The sequence below is a fragment of the Telmatherina bonti genome (assembly GCF_933228915.1).
Source record: "Telmatherina bonti genome assembly, chromosome: 21".
Classification (NCBI taxonomy): Eukaryota; Metazoa; Chordata; class Actinopteri; order Atheriniformes; family Telmatherinidae; genus Telmatherina; species Telmatherina bonti.
Window position 1 is genome coordinate 18569032 of NC_136630.1, and position 13516 is coordinate 18582547.

Consider the following 13516-nt stretch of genomic DNA (forward strand, 5'->3'; position numbering starts at 1 on the left):
ATAGCATTTTGTAGACCAAAGCATGCTCTACATATCCTTGCACGAGCTCCCCCTCTCCTCTACACTAAACTCTTCTTCTGCATCCCCCTGTTTACAATGCAAAGTTGCCTGCAGTGTCCACTTCTAAGCTGAATCTCAGATGTGAACATTAACAGTGAAGTGTGACGAAGCACACTGCAGTTGTGGTTTCACTGTATTAATCATATATTCCTGCATTTGTTCGTCTTATATGTTTCTGAATTAAGATTTTGTACACCAGGAAGTGGACTTTTGCAGAATCCCAGTGGTGTTGTCTCTCCAAATTTAATTTCTACCAGAATCCAAGTGTGTTAGCCTGAGCAGAGAGAAAGTGGCGTACATGATGAGATATTTAACAGTGAATTCCTCTGTTTTCCTTGCCTGAACAGAGCCTGAAGGAGGGACTCACCGTGCAGGAGCGCATGAAGCTTTTTGAGTCAAAAGATTCCAGAAAGATCTGAATCTCAAATCAGAAGTTTCCTCTCTTTTTGTCTGGCCTTTGTCAGATCGCCACGTCTGTGCCATGACGAGCTAAAGAAACTAATGCAGCTCTCCATCCGGATGGACTGTTTCTATGCTTCTGATACGTTTTCATATTTTCGTTTAACTGGATTTCCACAATATATCTTGGGACTTTTTTTTTTTAACATTACAGATGTACAATCTGGCCAAGTTGTCGACTTGTCAAATAAGCTGTGAGAGGGATAAATAAGATTTATATCAATCCTCCAAGATGCCAAAATAGACAAGATTACACGTTATGAATAATATATATTTCCCAGTATGACTTAAGTATCTGCTGTATTTTATTATTCTTACAGTGTCTATATATCTAATGGTTTTTAATGTTTGATGTTGCACCGGTTATGTTGTACATAACTACTGGAAATGTGTAGAGTACAGTTTGCTGTTGATTGTTGGAGCATCTGCTGTCCTGTGACTGTGGTTTGATGGATGGTGGGAAAACAATGTGACGCTTCACTTGCTTATGTATGAGAGTTTTCCAGAAGAGTGTGTATGTGTATGAAGGGGGAAACTGGGGTGGGAGGCTAGGCTTGCACTTACCATTTGACTACTTGAGGGAGCTTGTTTTTATTTGTCTAAATTGGTGTAGTGACTATAAATCAGTTATTGCAGTGCAACCAAACATCCAGACAGGTGTCATATTTAGTTAACAGCTCCTTTCTGTATGTGAGGCAGGACATTTTCCCTTTCTTTCTTTTTTTTTTTTTTTTTTTTTTTTTTATTTAAGTTCTGAAAATTTTTGTTTGCTGTTTTGACTTTAGTGCAAAACTGAAACTATTTAGGTCCTTGCATGCCAGCATAATTTGAACTGCAGAATGATCACGTTGCCTTGTTTTCCTGTTTTATGCTTCAGTGTGGAACTCTTAACTCTAATAAGCTTTGCTTTGCAAGTCCTACTGTGTAGATGTTAAGATTGAAATGTTTTACTGTAAGCGGCAGTCTTGAAGCACTTGGCTGAGTCCTTGACCTCTCACTCAAATGTAGTTATGCTTCAACTGAGTGAAGAATATTTACATCCATGAAACCTGTGCAGCTATGGATACACACTGTTATAGTATTCAAACCACGCATTGTATATAAAATATGCCACACAAGACTTATGTGTTTTGTTTTAAACTTGTACCTTGCTCACTAGTTTTATTAATATATATATATATATATATATATATATATATATATATATATATATGTATATACATACACATATATATATATATATATATATATATATATATATATATATATATATATATATATATAAAAATATAATTTTTCTTTTTTTTTAATTTCCATTTGAATGTATTACGTCAAATAAATGAAGTGTTTGGAAATTTGTCTTTCACTTTTTCCTGAAACATGCATGTTTATTTTGCCTTTGTACATTATTCAGGGTTATACAAGGTGACTGAATCAACCGCTTGTACCTTGTAACGTTTTGAAAGTAGGAAAAAAAAAAAAAAAAGAGATCCTACTCATGTTTGTTAACCCTGGACAGAAAATCATTAATATAGATTTTTTTTTTTTCTCAAAAGTGCCGTCAACATGCTGGGAACTGAACAATTATGCAAACAGTCTCATACTGCATTACGATTCTAATGAACAGTTTTGTGGCTGCTTAATTTGAGCGATTTAAGACATTGATGTAATTTTTATAAATATGGGGGGAAAGCCAAGTTATAGCTCTGTTTAAAAACAAATTTGGAATAATGTGTAGGAAGCAGACAATTAACAATCAATTGCAAATGAATGTTTACAAGATGTCTAACAGGACAAAACTGAATATGGGACGATTTTACTAATGATTTTTGGCAAATTTGCTTCAAGTCAACATTGGCGAGACAAAGTAGTTTGCACTACAGTGTACTACTTTTATAAACAAATTTTATTTTTAATCACACAGAACAGAAAAGCAACAACTTGTATAAATCAGCTTATTAGAAACCTTGAAGAAAAATATGACCATTAGCAAAAACACTGATTAACTATTGCTACAAAGTACATCTGCATCCCTATGGTTGTCATCATCTTGTTAATTTGAGTAAATATATGATCATTTTGATAGATTGCAACTGCACAAAATGAATAAAGAGTATTTTTTTCTTTTTTTATTTCTGTTTTCATTTAAATAAAACTGTTAAAATGATTATGGCCCTTTATAAGGGATTATAGCACAGAAAAAAAAAGCTTTACTTTATTTAAATTTTTCGTCTAAATATATACAGTTTGGGTACATATTTTAGGGTGGCATATTATGACTGAATAGATTTTAATTATGTAGACCAAATACCAACTTGAGTACTAAGGCTCACCTTCAGCATCTCTGCCTGGCAGCTTTGCAAAGTCTTTTGGATGTCGTGTGAAAAGGAACTGAAAACCAAGGAATTAATTGTCCTTATCCAATTATACACACATGTACAGGCATATGTACAAATATCAAATCGAATCAATCTTCATTTCTAAAGCACTTAACATGATAAAACCAAGTCATGCATAATGAAATTGATATGACCACCACCACATTAACTTGACCCACTAAATAATGCCTTTTTAACAATGTAGGTACAAGCAAATGAAAAAATTTTAATTAAAAATCTGACTTGACACTGATGTGAGGAAATAACAATTCTTTGTGATCCGTCCACACCAGGAGCCGGTCCCTCCATGTTCATTGGTGTTGCTGCCATGGTAACCACCTGGATTAAGCCAGGCCGGAGTCCATTCCACACCCATAAAGCTGGAGTGTTGGACCCTTGCCACCCAGACAGGGGCAATCACCATGGCAACAACCTCCAGCCCAAACAGGCAGGGCCCCCAGCATGGAGGATCCCCAAAACACTGGAGAAAACCAAAAAACTAATGATCTTAAAAAAAACAATAAGAGCAAACAATAATAAAATGCTTAGAAAAGACTTCATTAAATAATGTGCTAAAAAGAATTGCAAAAATAGTCTATTGATGCTGAGCAATAATTGTTGATCAGTATTTTTTGATCAAAGACAATATAGTTCTCAGCATTTTTTTCTGGATGGTTTCAATAAACACGGTTTCAAAACAACATCTGTATTTTTACCTTGAGGTGTCCTCCAAAGTTCTGCTGTGGTCCTATAGGGCTGTTTGTTCTGCCCTTTTGGTCCATATAGACATTTTAAAATGTATCCCATCCACTGTTAGACAGGGAAGAAAATCTACAGCGGTATGTATCTTTTAAGATGGATTAGGTTTAAAGGAGATTTGTCTTTCTGAGTTGTGAAAGTCTGTTAAGGACTGGATGGTCTTTATGTTGGCTCCAGCTGCTCTTTGGCTTAAAGGTAATGATCTGGATTTTCTGTCTTTATCACAAAACACTGAACATCATTTTTGTGTTTCTATTAGCCAGTGTTTCAACCGAAATCAGCATGCAAGTGCTTCAAAGTAATAAACATGATCTTAAACTTGAGTGTAATTAAGTTAGATTGAAATTAATATGTTTTGGTCTAAAGACAGAACAGGCCGGATTTTTATTGGCTGGTTGAAATAGGAGCAAACTATTCCAATGTAATCTTATTGAGAGACATTTTTATTGTGTTCCCTCAAATCTGGCTTCTGCTTAAAGAACTTTTATTTCAATGATCTAAACTACTTAAGAAGCAAAAATCCCTATGATACAATAATAGAGTATCACGGCTCTGACGTGAAACATTCTAGTTCTTATTTTGGCCCGCCTGTGTGGCTCGAACCTGTTAACTGCATTTGGCACATTATAAAATGAAAAAAAGGGAAGTCCTGCAGCTGGGTATTGAATGAGAAAACATTTTAAAACTTTGCTTTAAGAACTATATATTGTGTTGTGCATGAACTTAGCACAATACACCAGCAGCAACCTGTCTGCTTGGGGTAACATAAGCTCAATACAAGTCAACACCTCAATGAGTTATTTAGCATTGGCAGAGAATATTTGGCAAGCTGTCATCGGTGCAGCCCATCCTCAACTTTGCTGCTCATCCCACATGCATTTTCATGACAAAATGTGGCACCATTAGTCAAATAACTGGTTTTCCTGCATGACTATGGATTATTGCCAATTTAAATTGTTCCAACAAAGAAATAATCCAGCGACCACAATTTTTGTTTCTTTCAATTCTTGTTTTAAATGTTTTTTTATAAAATTGAGGGTTTAGATTATTTGGAAATAATGGAATTGTTTTGTTATTGACATTTCATACAACTTCAGCTCTTCAACCTTTTCCTGAGCAGAAAAGTAAAAAATAAAACCCAAAACTTATGTTCATATTTGATAGAGCTATCCAATTAACCGAGCCAACTCATCCTTTCCTTGCATGTCTACTTCCTCTTCATCCTCACCATCCCTCAGAGCATTAATCAGTCTGACCCAGAAAGCATTGTGCTCTTCTGCTTTCTCAGGCCACAGTAGGTAGGTCTTTTTGCGCACAATCTTGCGTAGACGTGTGTAGGGAGACAAGCAATGCTCTGGGATTTCCTCCAGGAAGACCAGTAGCAGGACATCGCTGCCATCACACAGAAGCCTCAGACTGGCCAGCTGAAACTCCACAGAGCACCACTCACTCTGCAGGTAGTGCTGCGTCACCACACAGAGGGTATGATGGGAGCTGTAGATGGCTGCCTCGATGTTCTCCAAAACAGCAGCACCTGGGCGGAAATCTCTGTGATGCAGGCACAGTCTGAGCCTCGGGGTGCCATCCACCGGCCTCTCAAGATTTGGCACCAGCTGTTGCATCACCCACTCCTCATCCTTAGAGCTATACGAGATGAAAGCATCAAACTGATACTTGGCCCCTGCTGGCCCTTTGCGTCCGCGCAGTTTCGCTTTAATGATGAGCAACAGGTAGCGCATGGCAGGTCCGTGTGCATGCCAGGTCAGACACACACAAACAAACAGCACATCCATCGCAGAGCAGGCGATGAAAAGAGCAAAAGAAACCAGTTCATAGGAGCAGGCATTGTCATCGAACTGCCACAGGTAGGGCAGCTTCCTGTTGTTCTCACAATGCAGGTTGTACAGGTAGGACACCTGGAAGTAATTCAGTGGGAAAGCATAGATGAAGAAAAAGCACCATGCGAACAAGTATGGCCAGGTTGATTTAAATTCACTGATTGTCAATATCAGTTTCTGCTACCTGTGTTTGAGCATTTTTAACGGCCCAGGTCTTGAACCAGCCGTTATCACAGGTACAGCTGAGCGGGTTCTCTGAAACGTCAAGGGATCGCAATCTGGAAACACAAACAGCACAGCTGACGCTTTCATTGCATTACAAATCATCTCAACTATCCTTATGAGTGTGCAAATGTAAAGCCAAAAGATTTAAGGAAGTCCCAACTATAGATCAGTTGGATGAGTGATGTCATTCTGTTACTGGGATGCAAGTTTTAATCATCAGTTTATTCATTACTCCTTTACCTTGGCAAAGCATCCAGCACTGCTTTGTCCACCGTGTGGATGTGGTTTGAATGGATTTTGAGAATCTCCAACATATTATTTGGAGGCAGCAGGTTTGCAGGCAGAGTATCAAGATCGGCCCTGAAGAGTGTCAGCTTCCACAGCTTTGTGAGAGGCGACAGCACTGCAGACAGGTTGGTCTCTTTCATAATCACTCCGGCTATGTACAGGTGTGTCAAGTTACCCAAAGGCACAAAGGCATCAGGATGTATGTTCATCATGATGCTGTGTCCCATGGCAATGGCCACAAACCGCTTTGGACCCTTAAAGAAAAATGGACCAATGGTGCCAATGCCTTGACCTCCGGGACCCTGGTAATTCATTTCCAGATACTACCAGATTTACAGAAAGACAGACAAACAGAAAGTCAGACAGACTTAAACTGCACGTGGTACCAGCTCATGGTATTAGCTCTACTAATAACAGAAGGCAAAGTTGCTTATTGGAAATGCATTTACCTGCAGCGAGGGGAGATTTATGAAGGGAGTTTCATCTGACTTAAAATGGAGGCGGTTGTTGTACAGAACCAATTTGTTCAGCTTGTGAAGCCCAGACAGAATACTTGGTGTCAGCCTCTTGATGCGGTTACTGCTTATGTCCAAGTATCTGTTGAATCAAAAGATCCATGGCAGTGAAAGCGAAGAGCAGAGTTGAGTAGTTGGACAGAGGACACTGAATACCTGAGGTTTGTCAGGTCCTTGAAGGCGCCTTCTCCGATAAAGTCAATGATGTTTCCACAGAGGTTGAGCTTCCAGAGATGATGAAGGTTGCTGAACGGCTCCCTGGTGATGTATTTCAGCAGATTGAACTGCAGGTAGAGCTCTTTAAGTTGGGTCAGGGGGCTGAATGTCTTCGGTGCCAACTCAGTGACTTGATTTTTCACAAGAGACAGACAAGTCAGCCTCCTCAGGGAGGTGAACCACTTCCCGTCAATTTCATTTATTTTATTCTTATCAATGCTCAGAAAGGTCAGATTAGACAGGTGTCTGAATGCGTCCCTCTGAATGACGGCAGCATTTTGGTTTAGCTGCAGTGTTTTCAGGTGGGGATAACCCCTGAATGTTGAGGGAGATATTTCCTTTAAGCCACAGTTGATGAAATCGAAATGAGTAGTGTTCCCCCTCCCCACAGAGAAATTGGCTACATTCCCAAAGTCGGCATCTAAAATAACAACCATGGGAGGGGTGCTGCAGTTCAGAAGGGTGAAGGTAGGCTGAGATATCTTTGATCCTTTCAAGTCAACCTGAATTAAATGTGATAAAAACAAAAAGTCTTTGTAAGCAAAGAAAACACAGCTAAACAACTAACTGAATACTACAAGGAGTGCACATACCTTTATCTTCTCAATGTTATCCATTCCTCTTAGCACGTCACAGATAGTCAATGGAGATTTCTCCACACACAGAGAGAATGTCACCCATGTGAGATTCGCCTTCGTCTGTGCAGAGAGATTCAGCAGCATTTCAACTTCAACGGCCTGAAGATGCAGAAACCGAAGCTTTGGATTCCAGGCAAAAGTATCAGGCTGGAGCTGCACCTCCGTGTTGTTGGACAGCCGGATATACTGGAGGGCAGGGAAGCAGCTCACGTTGAATGTGTGAATGTTGTTTGCAAAAAGATCCAGATGCTTCAGAGTGGAGGAGCCTCCAGACTCTTCACAGCTGAAAGACTTGAGCTTGTTGAGGGACAGATCAATGTTTAGAATGACAGGGAGGAACTGGAGCAGATGTCTGAAGTTACAAACAAGCATGTTGTGAACCAAAAGAAGAGTTCTCAGCCCAGTGAGTCCCTCAAATGCTTGGGACTGAAGGTATGAGATGTTGTTGCTGGTCAGATTGAGAATCTGCAGGTTTTTCAGGCCTCTGAATTCTCCTCCTTTTAGCGAGACTATTTTATTATGACTCAGGTCGAGATCCTTCAGCCTCGTCAAATGGCTGAAGGCTCCGACTGGGACGACCATGATCTTGTTTTTGGACAGGTTGATTTTAGTGACGTTTTCTGGGATCTTGCTGACGACATCAGAGAGGTTAGCAATGTTCCTGTTGAAGCACCACATGAAATGTGTGTTGGGATAGTTCTGAGAGCAGCCTTTAAACCCAAAAGCAGTGCAGGCGGGGGTGTGCAGCAGAAGCAGAAGTAGAGCTGCTCGCACCATCCTTGTGTCGATCACCACAACTTCACAAACCTCAGATTAGACCTTAGAAATGTCAAATTGTGATTAGACAAATAGTTGAAGAAACGATGCATTGAGGAGAAGTTGTGAAAATAAATAAAAGACAACAAGTAATACACGAGTAATGACATATTTTGGCTTGTTGATTGAGAGAAACGTTATACACTAACAGGCATTACTGGTTTTGAACATCCTTTTATAAAGAAGAAGTGATACTCCATGGTGGTAAAACTCACGCTGTGTTCACACTTGGGAGGTTGTCGTCGCCACATTCAAGATCTTATCACATTTAAAGCAGCATTTTTTTTCTAACCTCCGACCTGAAACATGCTTTATATGTTCTGTTGTGAATAAAATACTGATTTTATTTGTAGATCCCTGGAGTCATTCATCATTCCGTGTGTAAAATTCAGCTAATAAACACAGAATTGTCATGTTGAGCCATGCAAAGACCAAAAGTTACTGTAAATGCTCAAACAAGACAATGAGATAGTTTATCGTCTCCAAATATTTCCATCCAGTAAAACCTTGAACCTCTCTTTATGTTATAATGGAGTGAAAACATTATACTGCATATCTTCTAAGTTACATTTGACAGAAACTACATATAAAATTTATAAAAGTGCTCATATATCAAAGTTGACTGAGTTTTTGGCTAATTTCAGCCAAAAACTAATCCTTTAAATGTGACAAAAATTCACTTTTTGCAAATTACCTAAACACCGTGAAACTTTTATACTGCTAATGTCATATCACGCATAAATTAAATAATGACTTTTCAATAACATCCTCTTTTTGAGGATGGAAGAAAATAAATATATGTGTGTGTACTTACTGTGTACGCGCTGCTGAATCAGCTTTTTTTTCTCAGTCTGTAGTCAGGATATGTGAAGTCTTTGGGTTCGTGACTGGTTTTCTTCTGACCACTTTATCAGCTCTGACAGCAAAATGCATCAGACTTGTTGGGGTTTGTCCACATGAGGGAGCCACCAGCACAAGCCTTGATTTTACTGAGACTGCAAGAAGGATTTAAATACTGTAAAACAGACCAGGGGGTGTCAAGAGGGAAGTTTTAACAACTGCCTTTAAAGGGCAAAATTGCAGCAGACTACTGAGCTGAGTGAGGAAGTAGAAATGAATAAAGAAACAAAGATAAAGACACCCACGTTTCTCACACAGTTCCAGCTTGTTTTTACACAGACATTACACATTGGACCACATTCAGTAAGTTAAAGATGAATAACTGAGTAAAGCTCAGCAGTTAAATCCACGGCTGTATCACGCTGTATGGCCTCAGCAAAGGAGCACAAATTGTCAGCACTGACTGCGGTGGACTGATTTAAAGAATCCACCTCATCAAAGCTTTTCTCTCCAAGCTTCCTTTTTTCCTCACTGTAACATTAGTCAGATTTTACCAACATGAATGAGAGGATATGGATAAACTGCAGACTTGTCTCCTACTGAAAGTACTTTTTTTCTGTTTCTTCCTTTTTCTTTTTTTTCATTTCAGGTCACATCTGTATTAAAATGTACAAAGCCACATAAAGGTAATTTAATCCTGGTTTTACAGCAACTATTATTATTATTATTATTATTATTATTATTAAAACAATAATAATGATCATTTTTAGTTGTAGTTGTTGTTGTTCTACTGTTTATTGAGTTGAGTGCTTGCTGCCGTTGACATGTTTTCAGTACAAACAGCATTTATAGAGAATGTAGGAACATTTCAGGCTGTTTTTAGTAAGTGTAATGTTGTGTTAAACTTGGGGGAAATCCCTTTAAACTGGTCAGACACTTATCTGAACTGGCTTTGCTGGCCCTGGCAGTTGACCTTTGCTGCTGTATGTTGAGTGTGAAGGTGCTGAAGGGGACCGGAGGATGCGAGGCAGACCCGCGCTTAGTGCTCCTCCTCGGGGTAGACAGGTAGTCTTAAATTCAGTCTAAGTGGAGTTCGGCCCGGCAGCTCTGACCTTTGCAGCAGGGGTGTCCGGGATTTGGGGGCAGAGATACAGGTAACCCCACCAATGGCTTAAGGAGCTGCTTCACCTTTTTCACAGACAGTACCATGTGCAGCAGATTAAACATTACTGACACTTTTGTTCTGTTTTCCCTTGTTTTCATCCTGATTGTCATTTAACATAACAATAGTTGCCAGGGGAGGATTTTGCCTCGCAATATTTTCTGTTCAAAGAATATTTGTGTTATTATTAGATAAGTCGATTAATTTCTCCTGACATTTTATCAGCTCGCATTCCTTGTTACTCATTCTGAACCACGTCTCCCATTTTCACAAAACAAAGACATTCTCCGTGTATAATACAATTTATTCTCATCAAGTAAATCGAAGCAGCTCAATGTGACATCCATATAAAAGTATTTTACATTATTTACACTTATTTCATGTACAGTATTCACAAATCCATTTAAAGGATTGTCTCTCAGCATGAGCTTTTAGTAGAATCAGTTCCTCAGAGTTCCCTGCTTAAAAGGAGGGCCTTCAAGTGACAATCAATGTCCCTAGTGCTTTAGGTAAAAACAAACATAAAAACTCTTTTCTTTCGCATTTCATTCACTTTCTGTTTGTCTTTTAAGGTGCAAAAGAAGTTCATGAGTCATCTTGCAGCCAGATCAAATCAAAGGCATGCCAGTAACCATGAAGATGTTAGTTACAGACAGAGCGCAGACGTTTAGCTGTCTGGAGCTGTCAGAGGACTTGGAGGACACTGGGCTTCCAGTCTTTGTATGGATGGTGGTCTCTTTGGAGGTTTGGCAGAGGAGGGGATGTCAGTAAACACGACTGACCGGCCATCAGGGCAGAGCAGGACGCTGGAGTCTGCTTCACACTTTGTGGTTCTACTGGGCCATAAAGCCTCTGCCGGCCTCATGCTGAGACCACCTGGAGAAAGAACCTCCGTGTTCACCACCGACGCCTGGCTCATCTTGATCAGCATGTCCAATGACTGCTTGCGACTCTCCAGCGAAGCTCTCATTGCCTTCCTCTCGTTGTCATCCTGGTCCTCCTCTTTTTTCTCTTCCAGCCCTTCGTCCTCCTCTTCAGTCTCTGTTGTGTTCCCTCGCAGGCTGCCGTCCTCTCTCATGCTCTGCTCACTAACCGAGTCTGTCGCGTCCCTTTTAACTGACAGGTCAAGAGGTCCATCACTTTGGCCAGCCGTCCGCTCCAATGCCTGGTGAATGTGGGACAGCTCACTGCGGATTTTATTCAGGTGCTCCCAGAGGTGTCGCTGTGCAGGAAGGTCCTCCTTTTCCAGGTAGGAGATTTTGCGTTCAGCCTCCTGGTACTCCTGCAGTGCTTTGGAGAGATCACTGAGGAGGGCAGCCACTGACTCAGAAGCTCCACCTTCAATTGTCCTCGCAGCAGTGGATTCTTGGCTCTTGGCGCCTCCACCAGCAGACAAAGAGGAGGTTTTACTGTTGGCACTGGTGACAAGATTGTTGTACCACTGTTCACTCGGCTGGCCCTGAAGTTGAGCATCCTGCAAACTAAAAAAAGAGACAGAACTTTTAGTTTTGCAGCTTGGAAACCAGCAGCATTTGAGACTAAATAGCCAAGATTATATTTAAAAAAAGCAGTTGTGCTTTTATTGCTTTGTCTAGCAATCACAGAAAAAACCCCAAAAAAACAAAACAAAAGTGCATAGGAAAGAAAATGTTTACCTGTTTTGGAAAAGAAGTTTGTCAGTTGATGCAGTCTGGATATTCTTCAAAAAGTCCAAAGTAAAGCCCATGACCGGCTTCTTCTCCACAGGGGCCTCGTGACTTCGCAGTGCAGCTCCTGTCCTCTTGAACCCCCAGCTGACTTTGCCTTCCTTGGCTGCAGCCTGCATCTTTTCTCCCAACCTGTACCCCTGCTCAGAGGAGTCTCTCTGAGGGGACACCCAGTCAGCCGGGGACGCCGTGCTTCCTGGCCGCAGAGCAGGCACTTTCCACAGGTTGACTTTAGGCTGGAAACCTGACAAAGGACTTCCCTCCAGACTGTTTGTGGAGGTTTTCAGAGATTTGCTGGCATCGCTCTGACCGGACGTTGGTCCGAGTGTGTGCTCGCACAGGAAGGGGTAATAGAAACGAGGGGGAATGAGAGCTCTGTCTGTGTGTGTGCTGGAGGCCGGGTGAATCAGCTGAGCGGCGGATGCAAGGAAGGGAAGCTGGGCGAGCTGCGCATGGGTCTGGGCTGTGACACCAGAGGCTGCAGGAGGAATGGCTGAGTTCATGTAGGAGAAGAGGCTGGGGCTGATGGGATAACCCACTCCAAGGACTGACAGGTTGAGTCCAGTGGGATCCTGGTAGTCTACCAGGTTCGGGGGAGGGTAACAGGGGATTGAACCACTCACTCGAGGCTGAGCACTTTCTGATTTGGCTTTTGTGTGGCCGGATGTCAGGAGCCGCCACTGCTCCGACAGCAGCCCGGGAGCTGTTAGGCATGTCTTTGACAACTTGTAGTGTCTCAGTTGGGCCTCTACCTCCACAGAGCGTGCTCGTAACAGCTGATCTTCCAGGGAGAGCATGTCAGCCATCAGGAGCTCTGACTCCGGCTGTTTGCTCCTCCTGGCGGCCCCTTCTACAGCCTCTCCTCGGCTGTTGTTGGAATTCTCTTTGTTCAGCCCAGTCATCTCTACTCGCTCTCCTCGTCCTGTCTCTTCTTCATCATCTGCTCCCTGGATTTCCCTTCCCTCATCTTCATCCTCTTCCGTAGACCTCAGCCGGCCCGGCTTTTCCTCGGTGCGCATCGCCTGCTCCAGGTCATCTTTCCCTGCAGCGTGCAGGCCGCGTGCCTGTTGGAGGGGTCGCAGCTGATCTGGGTGCAGGATGTTGCCCTTCTTGTATGGCCAGTCCGACTCTATGAGCAGAGACAAGGAGTTCTTGCAGAGGCTGTACTTCATATGGTTGTACAGGTGGGATTTCTCCATGCAGGTGAACGGGCACTGGAAGCATTTGTAGTTGTAGGGTTTGCCCCATGGCCGGGGAATATAGTGAGGCTTCTTAGGCTTGCGTTCTTTGTGTTTGCTGGCTGTCATCTTGCAAGCGTCATCTTTGGACATGATTGCGGCTTTATTTTGAGAACAAGAATGTCATATGAATTCGGATTGTTCGAGCTAATCTTCCAGATTTTTGGCTTTTCGTTGCATTTCTCTTGAAGCTGGTTTCACTTCAATCTTGTGAGATAAAAAAAATGGCGTCCCTTTGACAAACTGGTACCTGCCAAGCAAAACAAAAGAGAAGATAATAAATGTATTAGTTCATTTGTAAAACAAATTGAAGAATTTTTTCTCACTTTTTTCCAACATTCATCCCATGTTTTCCTTGTTTGTTTCTTGCCAGTTTAT

The 13516-nt window shown here is 41.5% G+C and overlaps 3 protein-coding genes across 3 annotated transcripts in view; 1 reads left to right on the top strand and 2 right to left on the bottom strand.

The window, feature by feature from the left end:
• Nucleotides 1-1667, top strand: part of LOC306771302 (myosin phosphatase Rho interacting protein) — a 50691-nt gene extending 49024 nt beyond the window's left edge. Inside the window, exon 26 of the mRNA XM_079260451.1 lies at nt 408-1667. Within this exon, the coding sequence (XP_079116577.1) occupies nt 408-479 (72 nt within the window). The 3' untranslated portion in view covers nt 480-1667. The remainder of the gene's footprint in view (nt 1-407) is intronic.
• Nucleotides 1668-4822: 3155 nt separating this feature from the next.
• Nucleotides 4823-8153, bottom strand: LOC306771413 (uncharacterized protein; the record flags this gene model as incomplete). Its single annotated transcript, XM_079260578.1, has 6 exons — nt 4823-5572; nt 5679-5772; nt 5960-6330; nt 6457-6604; nt 6679-7241; nt 7332-8153. 6 exons carry the CDS (start codon nt 8151-8153, stop codon nt 4823-4825), a joined length of 2748 nt encoding a protein of 915 aa, XP_079116704.1.
• Nucleotides 8154-10861: 2708 nt separating this feature from the next.
• Nucleotides 10862-13231, bottom strand: prr35 (proline rich 35; the record flags this gene model as incomplete). The annotated part of the gene is made up of 2 exons (XM_079260486.1): nt 10862-11675; nt 11850-13231. The coding sequence occupies 2 exons, from the start codon at nt 13229-13231 to the stop codon at nt 10862-10864; spliced, it is 2196 nt and encodes a 731-aa protein (XP_079116612.1).
• Nucleotides 13232-13516: the final 285 nt, after the last annotated feature.